Source organism: Podarcis bocagei (assembly GCF_964188305.1).
Source record: "Podarcis bocagei genome assembly, chromosome: 2".
In the NCBI taxonomy this organism is placed as follows: domain Eukaryota; kingdom Metazoa; phylum Chordata; class Lepidosauria; order Squamata; family Lacertidae; genus Podarcis; species Podarcis bocagei.
The window spans coordinates 63,309,473-63,325,776 of NC_138126.1; the positions used below are offsets into that span (position 1 = coordinate 63,309,473).

A 16,304-nucleotide genomic window follows, 5' to 3' on the forward strand; every position below is an offset into this window, starting at 1 on the left:
AGACCTCTCCCCCCCTCCCACCGCGCAGCCCGGGAACCGAAAAGATCGGGAACCGCGAGGAGAATCGAACGCCCTCGCGATATTTGGTTTGCACGTGATCGAAGCCGCCTCTCCCTGGGCGTCCATTTCTCTTGAGGGCACTGGGAGGGCCGAGCGGGAAGCAGTTGCTATGGGGATGGAACCTGGCTGCATGGCCGCTGTCGTGAGGAGGCGCCGACCTGCACGCACCCCCCACTCCAAAAACCCCCAAAACGCCTCCAACTGCTGTGTGTGTGTGTGCCCACTCATTTCTATGATGTCTCATTCACACACCTCATTTCTGTGCACAAGAGAGTAGCAGCTCTGTTAAAACCACACACCCCTCTCTTGGGGAACATGGCAGGCTGCTAATAATTACGCTACGGCCTAATTAGGCTGCAGGACATGCGTGTTCTTAAATGGAGAGCCCCCTCGCGGAAAACCCGATTTCAATCCGGTTGGCGGGAAACAAAAGGCAGAGCCCCCAGAGAGTGACTGGAAAGGCCGCGCGTGCAGCAAACCACAGCTGAGAGTCGAGTGAAGTGACTCCTAGAAGAAGCCGAAAGGACTTCTGTGTCGGCTGGCAGCGCTGATGCTAGCCAGGACCGGGGAGAAGTAGACAGGGCTGCCCGCCTGCTTGTCCAATGCTGAGCCGCCTTCACCCAGGATGACACCGAAGGACCGGGCTGTGGGACGGCGCGAGAAGAACGGCTCCCGTGACCCCCGCAAGCCCCGCCCTTCCCCTCAAGCGAGGCCGCCGACTATTTCCATTTTAGCTCCGGGAAGTGAAGTTGCTGGCGCCAGCTTGAGTGCGGGCAAAATATCCGCTGCCGAGCCGCCGTCACTCCCAGCAAGGGGCAGCGGAGCCGCCGACTTGCCTCCGCCGCTGAGCTGGTGGGAGGGGAAGGCGGGGTAGTGGCCCGGTTTGGGGAGGAGCCGGCCCCGGTGAGTAGCCTTGTCCGCCTGCCCGCCTCCCTTCCTCCGTGGGGCCCGTAGGACCTTTTCCATGCTTCCCCTGTGGGGGCTCTTCACTCCCTCTCCCCCCCCCCCCATTACAGGGTCGCCCCATGGGTCTAGCAGCCTCTTTGCAGGGAGTCTTGGTGGTTGGGTGGCGCTTCGTTGCAGCAACCTTAGTGGTCTAAACCCACCCCGTCCGTCTAAAATAGGGGAGGATTCAGTAGGACCTGGGATGGCCTGTCCTTCCACTTTTTAAACAGCCGTTTAATATGCAGAAATCGTCATGGGACGCTTTTCATGGCCTGGAGATACCTACCAAGCTGGCAGAGCTTCAGGAGCCCTTTCAAAAGTTTGCAACCTTAGAGTCAAATCTGACAAAAAGTTCGTTCTCTCTACAAAGGCCCTGCCTCTCCACAGGAGGCCTGCCTGCTCTCATTATCTTTTGCAAGTTTTTTAATGTGTCTGTTTTCAGTTTTCTTCTTCTCTGTTTAGCTTATGCACTCCTCTAGAAGTACCTTCTGCCTCAGGTTCTTGATCTTGGAGGATGCAGAACTTTTAAAAATATTTCTTATGCCCGCTGCCTTGCAGATTGGTTGTGTTTGTACTTGATAACTGAGCATTCCTCAGAAGAGACTGTATAAAAAGAGCCCACAAACGGGGACAGGAGTGCTTAGCAGGATTTTTACTTTTTATTTTATTTTTGCAATATTTTGGAAGTCACTGTTGATAGTTATCTTTATTCAAGCTACGATATATATTTCATAGAAATAGCATTTTCAGCTCTTGCTACCTCCATCCCTACTTTAGTGTCTCCTACAGTTTTGAGTGTTGTGTGGTCACATGATCACAGTGCCATAATTCTCCTAGGTTGAGTGCTCTCTCAGATGCAGTAAAGTTGAGACAATACTGCTGGTACGCCAGCTGAGACCTGTCTGTGCGTTGTGTGGCCAGGTTGGTACATGCTCGGTTAACTCCCACTTGGACTACTGCAATGCGCTCAGTGTGACTCGGAAACTGCAACTAATCCAGAATGGAGCAGGTAGACTGGTGACTGGGAACAGCTGCCAGCACCATATAACCCCATTCCTAAAAGAAGTGTGTTGGCTCCCAGTATGTTTCTGAGCCAAATTCAAAGTGTTGGTGCTGACCTTTAAATCCCTGTATGGCTTTGGCCCTGTATGCTTGAAAGAGCATATCCACCACCATCTTCCAGCCCGGACACTGAGATCCAGCTCTGAGGGCCTTCTGGTGGTTCTCTCATTGCGAGAGGTGAGGTTACAGGGAACCGAGCAGAGGGCCTTTTCAGTAGTTGTGCCCGCTCTGTGGAATGTCCTCCCAACAGATGTCAAACAGCTATGTGATTTTTAAAAGACATCTGAAGGCAGCCCTGTTCAGGGAAATTTTTGTGTGTGATGTTGTATTGTGCTTTTACTATTTTTTTGTTGGGAGCCACCCACAGTGCCTGGGGCAACCCAGTCAGATGGGCAGCATATAAATTATAAATTAGTATTCTTAATAATAACATTCCCTTTAAAGAAACAATTTCCCAGTGACAAAATACCAATAAAGCATTCTGCGTTTCCTGCCGTGCCCCTCCCCTGCAATTCTTTGGTCATAATTATATTCACATTTCCTTCTTAGTTTAGATTTGTTTCCATGTTTTGTGTGCTATTAGCATTTCCAGTTCTGGGTTATAAAGCTCTCTTATTTTATTTTTTTAAACGAAAGTCTTGTCTAGTTTGCTCATCTGCTTATGGTATCACATACGAGGTCAGTAAAGCATGTACCACATGTGCAGAAGGGGGAGACACAGAGCAGCATGGCTGTCTTCTAACAGCAAGCAGTATTCTGTAGCAAAGCACATCTATGCAGGTACTTTTACCATGGGAACTGGAAATAGTGCAGAGGAAAAATTAATGGAGTTGGGGCAGCTTTTAGGTTTCCAAGCTGTACTCAAACAAAAGAATGATTGGTTTAGAAGGAATTTTAGCGTAATTTCTCCCTTTTAAACATGGAACATTCTTATTTTGGTCAGGATGAAATATAAGGGATTGGGTGTTCCATATGAAAAGTGTGTTCTAGAAAGCTGTGGATTTCTGGAAAACTGGAAATTGTCAAAATTCTGTTCTGTAGAGCTGTGTATAATTGAATTAGGGTAGCATAAGTATGCCTTGGGATGGGGCTCCTTTATGGACTCTTTTATGGCAATCATTAAACTTGGTCATAGGTTGATTTGTACAGGAATACAATGCGATAATTGATGACTTTCAAGTTGAACCTTATTTCCTGGCAAACAGGAAATATTTTATTGCTGCTGTATCTAGTCTGCATCAGAACTGTAATAGGGTTAGGTCTGATTTGAACATTATTTACTTGCTCATTGTGGATGAAATGTTTCCATGTGGCATTCAAAGTTCATATTGTACATACCAAATTGGCAGGATCTCATAGAACATCATGCCAATATTAGATGCTCTGTAACACTGATATGGTGACATTCCATGCAATTGGAATGACTAATGTGCTGAGCCTAATACAAACTTTACTTTCTGCTGTGCGGAGTGCTGTCACAGATATATTTTATTAGTCTCCGCTTGTGGCCTTAGTAGATCTGAATCGGCACAGAATAGTTGCAGCCCCCCTAGAGGCGGACTTGATTATCGGTGCATGTGTTTTCAAAGGTAACAGCCTCAAGCCAGAGATATATTTTTTTGTACAAGCAGCCCATCTTAAACCTAAACACATTTTCTCAGAAGCAAGTTCCTTTGATTTCAGTGGTACTTTCAAGGTATGCTTAGACTCTCAGTCGTTGCATAAAAAAGACTTGTCTGATGCATAAGGTATGAATCTGCAACTCTGCTCTTCTGAATCCTTATTCCCACTTTGCTACCACTGTATTTGTTCTTTGAGCCTGTGCTTGCAACCACCGACGTGAACTCTACAGATCTGTTCTACATTTGGGAGACTAGGCTGAATTCATCTTTCCTTGTAACTGCCGAGTGCATCTAAAAATTGATTCATTCAATTTTACCAGATTTGGGTCAACCTTATGGTACACCCTCTGGTTCTTCCTCTTGCCTTTGATGCAGACAAAAGTCACACACACAAAAGGACCTGCAATTGGCTCTTGTAAGAGTCTTATTAATCTTGAGCCATCAGCAGGGATTCAGAGTGCAATAGTGTATATCCTTTCTGAAAAAAAATGTAACATTATGTATTCCTTTCATCTTGCTACCCAGGTCATAAATTCATAGAATTGTTGAGTTGGAAGGGACTCCAAGGGTAATTTAGTCCAGGCTCCTGCAGTGCAGGTCCCCTTTAGGAGTTTTCTGAACAGTGGGTACAATAAACCCAATCTGTTGGGGCTGTTGTAAATTTGTTAGTTTTCAGAAAACATGGTAAACTGTTGGGAACAGAATTTTTAAAGGAGAGCACTATGTATTGTGTTTAACCACAAATTTTGAGTCCATAGTGTTGATTCTCATAATTTTTTTCCTCATACCTAAATTTGGGATAGCAGCTTACAAACAGCCGTCTGTAGCTTGAACCTCTCTAACTCATTTGGGGATGAGAGTCATTCATTTTTGGCCTTATTTTTGAGCATTTTAAGCTGTCACAGCTTGGCAGGTCTAGTGGCTGCAATGTCAAGATTGTGAATTATCCTGCTGGTAATTGTTTTCTGATTCATCAAAGTGATAGATGATGATGAAAGAAAATGGCAAATAATCATAAATGGGGAATTTTCAAGGATGCCCCTGAAAAGTGCAAGTTCTGAATTGAAACACATGTGGGCTTGCTTATTAATGGGTCACTTTTACTGTCTGAGCTTAAAGAAAGAAATGTTCTTAAGCATCCAGAGATGGGGTTGGGAACCCAGATGATTGGAAAACCAGCCTGTGAGCTAACTTGCAGAATTAGTTAACAGCAGACTCCCAGGGAGAGAGTAAGATGGAGGCATGAAAGCAAAACAAAATTTTCAATGCTTCCTGACTTCAATTGGTTTATTTAATTTATGTTTGCAGGGACATCAGCCCTGTTGGCTTCAGAGCACCAGTGACAGTTGTGTGGTTGAGTATGCAATCCTAAACCCTCTTACTTGGAACTAAGCCATATTTAAGTCAATGGGACTTTTTCTGAGTAGACATGTATAGTGTTGCTTCTATTAAAATGTTAGGGATAAGTGTGTCATCCTACCTGTGTTTTGTGCTTCATAGCAATCCCATATTGAATGTGATCTGTCAGGCAGATGATATACTGCACAATCTGAGCAAGTTGAGTGCTGGTGTGAATGTTGTTGTTTTTTTGGCAGGCTTGCAAATGCTCTTCCCCAATCTGCTTCCATGTATTTCACAGGCATACTAAGATACATGATCTGATTTATTGAATATGAAGTAATAACACAATCAAATCTTTCTGAATTGTCTTTTGTATTGCATTTGCCTATTGCGCCAAAGTGTGTATCTTGTAAATATTTGAGTGTTTTTGCTTCCCTTTCTGTAAGCAGTGGAAATTTCAGAATGGCAGTGGTTGTTTTCCCATCAAAGTGAGAGCATTGGAGTGGGTCTTTGTATTTACAAACAAACATACAGGGCAGGATTCTGCTAGTGCACCAGATCTTTCCCCTCCTTTCCTTTCTATGCAGAGCCTGATACTGGCTGTGGGGCAGTCTATATCGCTATATATATCTGCAGCACTTTTTAGTTCTTTGTTTACTTTGCCGCTGGATCTTTGATTGTCTACCTTGCTCCTGGATTGTTAGCCCGCTCTGCATAATTAGCTGAGCTCTGAAAGTTTTTGGGGTGAGAGCAGAAAGTTCTGCTGAAAGAGGTGGGGTTTAAAGTTGGCTGCAGCGGAGAGCTTCTATCAGGGAGGGGAGGACAGCAAAGCAGGGAGACAGGTGACTGTCTTCTTGCTGAGGAAAGTAGCAAGAAACATAAAGGTGAAGCTGAAAGAGTTTGCTGGTTTATGTGAGGGCTTATCCTCATTTCTTATCAGTTAAGAGGGAGAAGGGAGAGAGCAAACAAAGCCAGCACACTATCTGCAAAGTATCTGTAAAGTATTGGTTCAGCTGAGCTATCCCATGGGAAGCTGTCAAGTCTCAGCCTTTTGTTCACCAGTATATTGCCTTGTTGAAACACTTATCACAATGTTATTTCAATACTGGTATTCAGCTGTACAGCCCTAGTCTGGAGGCTGTGGGAGAAGGAGAAAGGGAATTGTTTCATCTGGTAAACTGAAAGGCTCTGCTAAATTCCTCTCACAATTTCAGATAGAGAGGTGCAACACCCAGTGCAGACAGCACTGGTTCTGAACCTAGTAGAGTACATGAGTCTGCTCCATTAATCTTCTTTTCCTAATGTCAAATCTCTATCCTATTTCTTTCTGTTAATAACCTGATTGCTAAAGCAATAGCTCAGACAGAACTAGTACAGCTATTCCTTTTTTTCACTGCTGCCTGAAGGTATCTTGTTCTCTCAAACAACTCTGTGTGTTTCTCCTTGCTGTCCCTTGTTCCTGGATTCCCTGCCCCCCAGAACAATCTTCTGGTTCTACCTCTCTCTTCTTCCAAATCCTTCCTCCATATACTTCTTGATTATCTGTCCTGTCATCCTTAAATGTGTGTTACTGCCCTTGCTCAAGTTCAGCTCTTATGGGCCTTGCCCCTCCTATCCATTCTCTTCCATTGTGGAGCTTTAGTTCAGAGGCGGTAGCTACAGAGGTCTATGGACTACAGCTCCCATAATCCTTGACCATTGACCATGCTGGTTGAGACTGATGAGAGGCAGGAGTCCAACAACACCTAGAGGACCACAGGTTAACCACCCCTGCTTTAGAGTGTAGGCTCCTGCCCTGGCTGCTTTTCTTTCTACTTATGCGGTAAAGCACCATTTGCATTATTGCTACATTCTCTCATATAAAAGCAATTTCCAACATTTCATTGCATTGTAGCATGATCAGGAAATGAAAAGCAGAGCTATACAGTTTGGAATTGGTTTAATTCTTAGTGGTTCTCACTGCATTCTATGATATAGAGTTATAGGGATACATCCAGGAAGATGGTTGAGAAAAGACCAACACTTACCTGTACTGGGGTAGCTGTTTTTATGGGAGGGGACTGTCATGGTAACATCTGCATTAGATATATGGTGAGGTGCACAAAGCCCCCCTCGGCCAGTGCAGTAGGGCGTGTCATTTTAGGGGGTGAAACTTAACTTTTGCAAATTTCTTCAGTGAGGGGTCTTTAAAATATGTTTTTAATGAATTCAATTCTTCTTATTTTTTGATTGAGTAACATTTAGCTTGGTAAATTATGTTTGATTAGAAAGCACATAAACTGCTCTTGGAAAGCCAAAGAACTTTAATTTTGCCTTCCGAAAATGTCAGGAAGTGCTATAAATTTTTTTGTTTCTCTGCATAAAACATATCCTTTTAATCATACAACATTACCTTGTAATCATAAGACAATGTTAGAAAGTAATGACATCAGACACTCCCGTTTATTCCACATCCAATACACTCCCACCACTGATTTTGGAAGTGGTATACACAAGGTTTGATCTGAATCAGCTTTGAACTTAATTCAGAAAAAGCCCAGGCTGGCCTCCACCACTGCCAGCACCGCTGCCAGAGGGAAACCGGGGTGTCCAGTGCGCCTACCGAGGGAGCCACAGCTTCCCTCCTCACCCAACAACCCAGCGGAGCTCCGAGGCCAGAGGGACCAGACCCCATAAACACAGCAACCTCCCTAATCAGAGAACTCAACACATTTGCAATGGCCTACAAGTAAACTTTGCAAAGTCAGAAGCTACCGTATTTTTTGCACCATAACACTCACTTTTTTCCTCCTAGAAATTAAGGGGAAATGTCTGTGCGTGTTATGGAGCGAATGCCTGCGGGTAGCGGGAGGGATCTGCTGCAGTCGTGAGCAGAGGATCCATGGTTCCCCTTCCTTCCCTCCTCCGTGGTTACAAAGCATGGATCCACATGGATCCTCAGGATTTTTGCATTGGTCTACTCCAAACTCACTGTCAGATCACATGTCTGTGGCCACAGCATGAACCACAAAAATCATATATCCACTATTTTGTTTAGAATATTTTTTTTCTTGTTTTCCTCCTCTAAAAACTATGTGCGTGTTATGGTCTGGTGCGTGTTATAGAGCGAAAAATACAGGTATGTGCTTCAACTCCCCTCTTCACACCCAAAAAGAACTCACTAATGTCACCAAGATAAAACTTTGCCACACCAAATTCAGATACCTAGGGGTACAAATAACCAGAAACCTCAATAAATTATACCTCCACAACTATAAGCCCCTGTGGCGCCAAATAAACAAAAACCTAAAGAGATGGAACAACATGAATTTCACTCTCTCAGACAAAATAGCCATGATCAAAATGATCACCCTCCCAAAACCTACCTATTCCAAACCCTCCCAATCTGGATTCCCCAAACCCAACTCCGCATGGTTACATGGAAAAAATGTTACATGGAAAAAATATGAGAGAGAGATATTGCACATACTTTTGTAAATCAAGAAAATCTTTAATAACAATACTTTAAAAAAAGAAAAGAAAGTAATGACATCATCAGTTAATAAGAAATGTAAACAGGAAGTTTAATCAAGTCTTGCTTTGATTCGTTCTTGGACATCAGCCGCTAATTTGCTTCTTTGCCACTGATGTAGCCCTCACACTTTTCTTGTGTATACACCCTACTTACTGGCTTTGTGACTTGTTTCACACACCTCTGTATAGACTGAACATGGCAGGCCCACTATGGAACTTGCATGGGCTTGTCAGTGGACTTCTATACTTTGGCTGTAGTAAGTTTACATGTCAAAGGAGGTTCATATACCCAGTCAGACCAGTCCTATCAGCTCCAACAGGAACAAAGCACAGGGGTTGATGCAATACATCTTCCTTGGACGTACAGAAATGCCTCCCAGTATGTCATCATCTCCGCCCCTTAAGTCAACAATGTTTTGGACACCAGCTCCCCTCTCTTCACTGTCATCTGAGCACCAGAGTGTCTGGATTATCATTTCGCTGAATGCATACCATGCTGAGCACTAAGTGGTTGGCAAAACAGCATCCACTACAGCCGCCTTTTGTAGCTGAAACAAGATGCAGTGTGCGCCTTCCACCCAATAGTGTTTTACTGTGATGTTGAACCAGCAGGGGTAGTATACACAAACAATGTATTCCACTCTCAGTCTTAAATTGTTGAGGGTTTTGCCTTTAAGTCTTTTTTGAAACCCATATGCAACAAAGCCTGTTTGCTGCTGTTACCACCTTGAATAGTTCACTGGACCAATGTCTAGAAGAGCCAGATCTGTGGGATGTTTTTCTGTCCTTATGGCCTGTGTGATCCGATACTCGTACACTTAATCAGTGGACGGATCCTTAACAACATTGTCACTCAGTGAAATAAGAGGCTGTCCAATTGAGAGTTGGGTGAATGAAGGATCAATTTCAAGTTCTGCAGCAGTGTCTAGCATCTTGTTACTGCTACCTGTCCACTTGCTGTTAGATAAGGTCTTCCCATCAAATGCTGTGATCAAGTGTCAGAGGGGTGTGGACACAAACCAACCAGAGCAGCTTACAACCTGGCTTGACCTCTACCCAGTGCATGGTACCACCTACCCAGCCAGTGTTAGCATTTGTAGAATCACCTCCAATGGCCTGCAGGCTCTTATCAATGCCCTTCTTCTTCATGAAATCTACAATATAATTAGCAATAATGTCAGCTGGTTTCACCCTATTTGAACCTTTCTCTGGAGTGAAGTGGTAGAGATACCTTCCACCTGGCTCACTGCACACAGAATAATCCTGTTCTGTGATGATGCTGGGGAACTGCTGATCTGAATTGTCTGCTTTCAGCATATCTTTAGTTGTATCTTCGCGGCCGTCTAAAAAGATGTAGTCAGTTTCATCCTTCTGACAAAGATAATCAAATTCCTGATCCAGGGTTTTCGTTACTTTTTATTGGCCCCTCTTTACTTTATTGTGATCAATGACAAGTCTCTTGTGTTCTTCAGTGATCAAGCCAGCATCCACAAAGGCAGCAGTGGTGATGGCAGCTGTGGCATGTAGGCCAGCACCATATCTAATGCTATGCATAGCAATTTTATATATTTTGAATGTGTTGTATACATTTTTATAATTCAAGTGCTATTTTTGAAGTATTAGAAGTGGAAGGTATACTTGGTTTTATTAATGTCAATTAATAACTTCCATCATTTCAATCTTGGGTATCAGCTATTTGTTCTTCATTTCCATCAGCAGAGAAAATCATTTAATTTGATGGTATTGAAGCATCCTGCTTACTTCTCTGCTTATATTCAGCAAGACTTATTCTCTCATCTTCTTGCCACTTGCTTTTTGACTTGTCTCTTATACCCTGGCAGATCTGGCAAGCCAGACTGATGTGATCCAATCATTTTTAATGATTTTAATGCAAATTTTAAAAAACCAACAAAACCCATTTTTTTAATATGACAATTTAAAAATTATTGGAAATTCCACAAAAATGTTAAAAGGTCATTATTTTTTATGTAGCTATATACCAAGCAAAACTAAAGTACATTAATTTAACCAAAATATCATTTGAATTCCCAAGTGATGCTACAACCTTTTAGCACCCCTCATTTGAAAGTTGAAAAATTCAACACGCCCTACCAGGGCAGCCCTTTGTGAGCCAAACCTAACCAATATGGCCCTTGACCATCATCATACAAATATCTCTGCTGGCTGTAAGATAACCCAGAAAGTTATTCCTACCATGATAGCTTTCATGCTGTGGGACCTTGATTTTTTCTGTACGCATTCTTTTGGTTTCCTGTTCATGTTGTTATCACTTAGGATGCTGAGCTGATAGCCAGAAAAGCTTTGGAGAACATAGTGCGGGGGTGGGGAGGGGGAGGATTTGCGGTGTTGCTGCTTCTCTCAGTTGGCCAAGAGCCCTAATCAGCTTTTCTGGCTGTGCTTTCACTGTTAAAGCTTGTTATGTAGCTCTCTTGCTATGTATAGTGTGGCAATGAAGGACTTTGCCGGAAGCGCCAGCTCTAATTGCACTTGCACCTGCCCTCCCCTCTGTTTCTCATGACTCTTAGCATTTCTGGCTTTTCAGCAGTTTCCCCCCTCTAGCTGCAGAATGCCCTTTCTGGAACAGGTAGCCATGGTTTGTCCCAGCAGAGGGCACTATCAGCATGCTGTTCAGTGGGTGACTTCAGCTATAAAAGAAGAGCCAAGTGTCCTTGACTTTTCTCTCTCGTTTTCATTTAGTCTTTTTGCCGTTCTTCTGACCTTTGTCTTATTCCTACAGTACACTTCCAAGCTGTTGCTCTGTGAGCATATTACTTGAAAAATGCAGCTCCTTTCCCGTGCCTAATTGAATATGAAAGCTGGCAACTGCTTCTGATGCTTTGGTTTCCCCCTTCTGTAGTGCTGAGTCTAGCACGATCCGCTGTCCCTTTCTCAGTTTTCCCTGCATCAGCAGTGGAGCCAGGTTTAGGCTAATAGGGATTTGGGATGGCAGGCTGATGTTTTCTGATGTTGCATGAATAACTTTGGGCAAGCTGGAAATGTGTTTTTGTAGTTGCTCTTCATTGCTTTGGAACCTGCTGTTAGTCTGTGTTTTCTAGCTTCTTCCTGATTTAATCAGCTATATAAGGTAGTCTTAATTGGGTGAGCGGGGATTTATGAATGTGCCTCTGAATAAGTCTCAGGTCTCCACACCTATGAGACAAGAATGGATTGCCTAGGGTGCTCTACCTCCAAGTAATCAATTAGGGAGGAAACTGAACCACGATCAGTCGGACAAATAAATATTTCTGTTTGTTCCAGTGGAAAGGATGCCAAAGAAAAAGCGGAAAACTTCAGATGGGCCTGATTCCCAGAGCCAGGATCAGGGAGAAGAGTCAAGGGAATTGTCAAATGCCATGGTTGTGGATGCGTGCATTGTCATATCTGACAGTGATGGAGAGGTGAGTAGTCAAGAACAAACAATGCGAATTCTGACTTGAATTCTATTTGTATACCAGTGCATTTTCTTTCCCCTCCCCCATAAAATTTTATTTTGAAATAAAGTTGGAAATACAGGCAACAAAATGAAAGAACACCACAGAATATTATATCATGATCACTAATTAAGAGGAAACGGAAAAAGGAACTCACTGATTACTGGCCTTGGTATATCAGGCGTGGGCTGCTGGGACAATTAGAGTATAACAGCCTGGGGAGAGGGTCACTAACTACTGGATGAGTTTGGATGTCCAAACTACAGTTAGAAAAGAAATATGCATCTGTATTTGATTAGAATGCAGTCAGGTGTTTGATGGGCTTTCACAGGAGATAAGATAAACAAAAACCATGGTGTCAGAACGCCCTGTCCCCCCCAATACAATTGCTTCCTTATTGAGCAACTTCATACAATAATCATGGTCCCTCAGATTTAATCAATCTGCTAATTTATTTTTAAGGGAGAGTTTATTCTACCTCTCTATCTGGAGTTAGGTAGCTGGACTTTGACACAATAGTCTATTCTGCTTAATGTATTTTTAGGAGAGCTTTGATTTATTTTTCTCTAAGTAATCATATTGTCATACTTGGAAAGAATAGGCATTTGGCATTGGAAATAAACTCTCCACACCCCCAGTTTCCTCTCACTACTGTATTGGCCTGAATATAAGCCGCATCCGCAAATAAGCTGCACCTTTAAAATTAGGTGGCTTGGGGGAGACTTGGAAGCCACGGAAGGGATGGGCACCATTGCCCTGTGCTCCCAGGCTGCTCACGGGGTGGGGAATAGGGGGAGCCACACCACTTTGCCGGTGGTGTAAGGTCACAAATATAAGCCGCACTTTAACTTTTAATGATCGGAATTTGGAAAAAAAAATGCGCGGCTTATATTCGGGCCAATATGGTATATCCTTTTTTTGGTTTGTATTTTTTAATTTTTTATTATCTCTCTCTCTCTCTCTCTCTCTCTCTCTCTCTCTCTCACACACACACACACACACACACACACACACACACACGGCTCTTTGCAGTATATTTTAAACACTAAACAAAACACTTTAAACTAAAATAGCTGCATGCTCATAAGGGGAAGAAATCTGTGTCTCATGTAATTTGACAGGACAAATCCTAGTTCGTATAGCTCAAAATTGCCACTTTGAATTTTGTGCAGAAAGTAGCTGAAAGCTGACTTGAAACACCTCTGTCAGGAGGGTGAATGTGTTCTGCATCAGCTGCAGTCACCCAGCAGTCCTCAATTCTCTGTATACAGTTAATTACAGGAGCCTGCTTTGAATCTAAGAATAGCTTGCTGGAGAAGGCCAGTGGCCCATCTAGTCCAGCATCATATTCTCACAGTCTAACCAGATGCCTGTGGAAGCTTAGGAAGGGATGAACAAAGGCCAGTAGATATAAATAGGTAAAAAAAAGGTTGTGGCCAGAGGTGGAGAAAAGCTCCCCCATATACCCTGTTCTCCAAGTACAACATTTTATATTTATTTATTTAGAATATTTTAGATGCCACCCTTTAAGGAAACTTCCAGGGTGGTTTAGAAAAACAGAAGTGCACATGACCCCTAAAAATGTTCCCATGTTATGAGAACTTGCCCTGTAAGCTGCTGAAGGAGGATGGTAGGTGTCTGAGGTGTTGGGGATGACACTCCAAAGTTATTCCACTTGTGGTATCTATTTGTTTAAAATATGCTGTAGTGATGGCTAAGTGTTGTTCAGCTGAACTTTAAGAAGATTAACAAATGACCCTGTTCAGTCAGGAGTCTCATTCTGTCCAGTGTGACATAATTATGTTTAATAGAAACCAAATGTCAAGCTTGGGGGCATTCCACAGAATTCCCTAATGACAACCTTTTACTATTAAATAAGTGCTGATAGCAGCATTATTCACACATTATTCACTGATTCTAGGGAAGGTCCAAATCCTTGTAAGCTAAAGCCAAGTCCAGCAAAACGACCACCAGAGGAACTCATTTGCCATTGTATAGTTGCAGTTTTTATGGTACATCCTCACCCAGTACTTTTAAAATTTCAGGATAGCATTTTACACAATACCAAGGGATCTTGACTTCCCTACTGATTATAGATCTTGTTCCTAGTTCCTTTAGTGGCCAGTATTGATAAGCAGATAGTTATTATGTGCAAAGACTAAAAACAAAGCAAAAACCACAAAAACAAAACACAAATACAAAAAATCCCACATAAGCTAAACAGAGGTTGGGGGGGACCTTTACATCAGATGATATTGAAAGTTACATCTGCATCCTTATTAGAGATCTTCCCTGCTGGGAAAATTCTTTAAAGAAATACATCATACAGCAGTGATTATTCCTTTTTGTTAAACCCCGATCTCGGCAAATATGCTAAGCTAACTTCAGATTTGTGCTGTGTTGCGATCTTCATATTGAAATCTGCAAGGAAAGACAAAACCAATAATGACAAGAGAGTCTACAATGCATGCAAGATCAGGACCTATTGTTGGCCAAAATCTCTTATCTCAGTGTGCATATATTTGAAAATAGAGAAACAAAATAACTCTTAAAATGAATCTGTAAAAATAATAGGCACTTTCACTTGACTGTACGTTCAGACCTATAAACAATAAATTCTGGTGGCATAATCTCTCATATTACAGTACAGGATATGCTCAGGGAGGCCATTAAAGAGCCAATTAGGTTCTGTTTAAGTGAAAACAGTTCACAGCCAGTTGAGTAAATGGATTTATTCTGTTTGCTCTGTTTTCAGATCTGAGGCTATAACCCTGCCTTCTCATTTTCTCTCCTGCAAAAAATACCTTTCCTGGGAATTGTGAAAAATGTGTCTGACTCCTGAAACATTTCCTCAGATTTGCCAGGCATGCAATACAAAATTCAAGTCCTGAATTCCATTGTTGCATTAAAGTAAAATGCATGTAATAGTCTGGATAAACGACAGTTTTAGAGAGGAGTAGATTCTCAATTCTTCTGGCAGCTGCTCACATGTGGTTCCCTATGATACACAGATTTATAAGGCAGGCTTGGAAACCAGAAGTTCATTGGGCTCTTTCTTTGGCAACCTCCTGACAGGTATCTTTAGAACAAGCCTCCCATCCTCCTCTTGAGCCAGGATGCTTTGTAGCAGTTGCAGCTGGAAAGTCTCCAGCAACTCGCTTTTGATGATCTCTGGCAGGCTGAGTCTCCCTGGTGTTTCTCAGTCATGCTTTGTTGTCAAACTCCTCTGTGCTATTTTGCAAACTTCTTCTTGCAGTGGGCTTTGCCATAGCATCTGTTAAGGCTAATCTGAAGCAACTTTTCTGCCCAGTGGCCTGTCTAATCAATACTGATTGCCTCATAGGCTCGAGTTGCTTTTGTCTTCAACTTGTGCTATCTGTGCATATGTGATTAGACCCTTTATCAGCCTTTTACTGATATCGACAAAAAATGGTTTCTTTTCTCAGTAGAGTGTATGTAGATTGTGAAGCGATGTTAAGCTGAATTCACTCTAACATATTCGTTATATATTTATCACACCCTCCTTTAGAGAACTCAAGAGTGCTACCCTGTAAAGTAAATTAGACTGAGAGGGAAAGGAAGTTCTGTTTCACGGGCAGAAGTCTCTGTGTTAATGGGATGATTTTGTTGGATACAACCCTTTATACTGACTTTCTTCTGTAGTTTTACATATTTCATTAGGACAACTTGTTGAGCTGAATCTGTACAGCTTTCAAAGTATAAGAAAGAAGATGTGGAAGCTGGCATTGGGTCAGCCTTTTGGTCCATGTAGCTCAGGACAATCTCCTTCAACTTGCAGTGACGTCCTACTCTGTCGCTGTCATCCTTTCAATTGGAGATGATAGGAATTGTACCTCAACCATTCCACATGGCGACTTTCTATTTATTTTATATATATACCCCACTTACATTATAGAATATCAAAGCAGCGCAGAGAAAGCCAGAAATAAGTATAAAGTACACATCAGAAATAATACAATTAAAATATCAGTATAACTCCAGGAGATGATCAGCGGACAATAATTAAAATTCACATTCAGAAACTGGGTAAATAAAAAGGTCTGCATAGGAAACAGCAGATTGTTGGCGCCACAAGAGGTCTGGAGGGTGGCAACACAATAACAGGCCTTTTCTATAGTGGCTCCCCCTTTGTGGGGAGCCTTGCCTGGGGCCTTCATCTTTAGGTGCCAGGTGAAAACTGTTTCTCTGTAATCAGGCCTTTGGCTGATTAACATTCTATAGTATTTTAAATGTGTTGATGGCAGAGGGGTTATTGGCTTGTTTTCGTTTTATTATGTATTTTGTGCTC

At 42.5% G+C, this 16,304-nt stretch overlaps 1 protein-coding gene across 2 annotated transcripts in view; it reads left to right on the top strand.

Annotated features, from left to right (window-relative positions):
• The first annotated feature begins 89 nt into the window (after positions 1 to 89).
• The window catches only part of UIMC1 (ubiquitin interaction motif containing 1), a 78,907-nt gene continuing 62,692 nt past the window's right edge, over positions 90 to 16,304 (top strand). Inside the window, exons 1-2 of one of the 2 annotated variants that reach the window (XM_081184931.1) lie at positions 90 to 963; positions 11,823 to 11,962. In XM_081184931.1, the coding sequence (XP_081041057.1) occupies positions 11,831 to 11,962 (132 nt within the window). In that variant the 5' untranslated portion in view covers positions 90 to 963; positions 11,823 to 11,830. The remainder of the gene's footprint in view (positions 964 to 11,822; positions 11,963 to 16,304) is intronic. The other variant, XM_081184930.1, reaches the window with a different exon arrangement.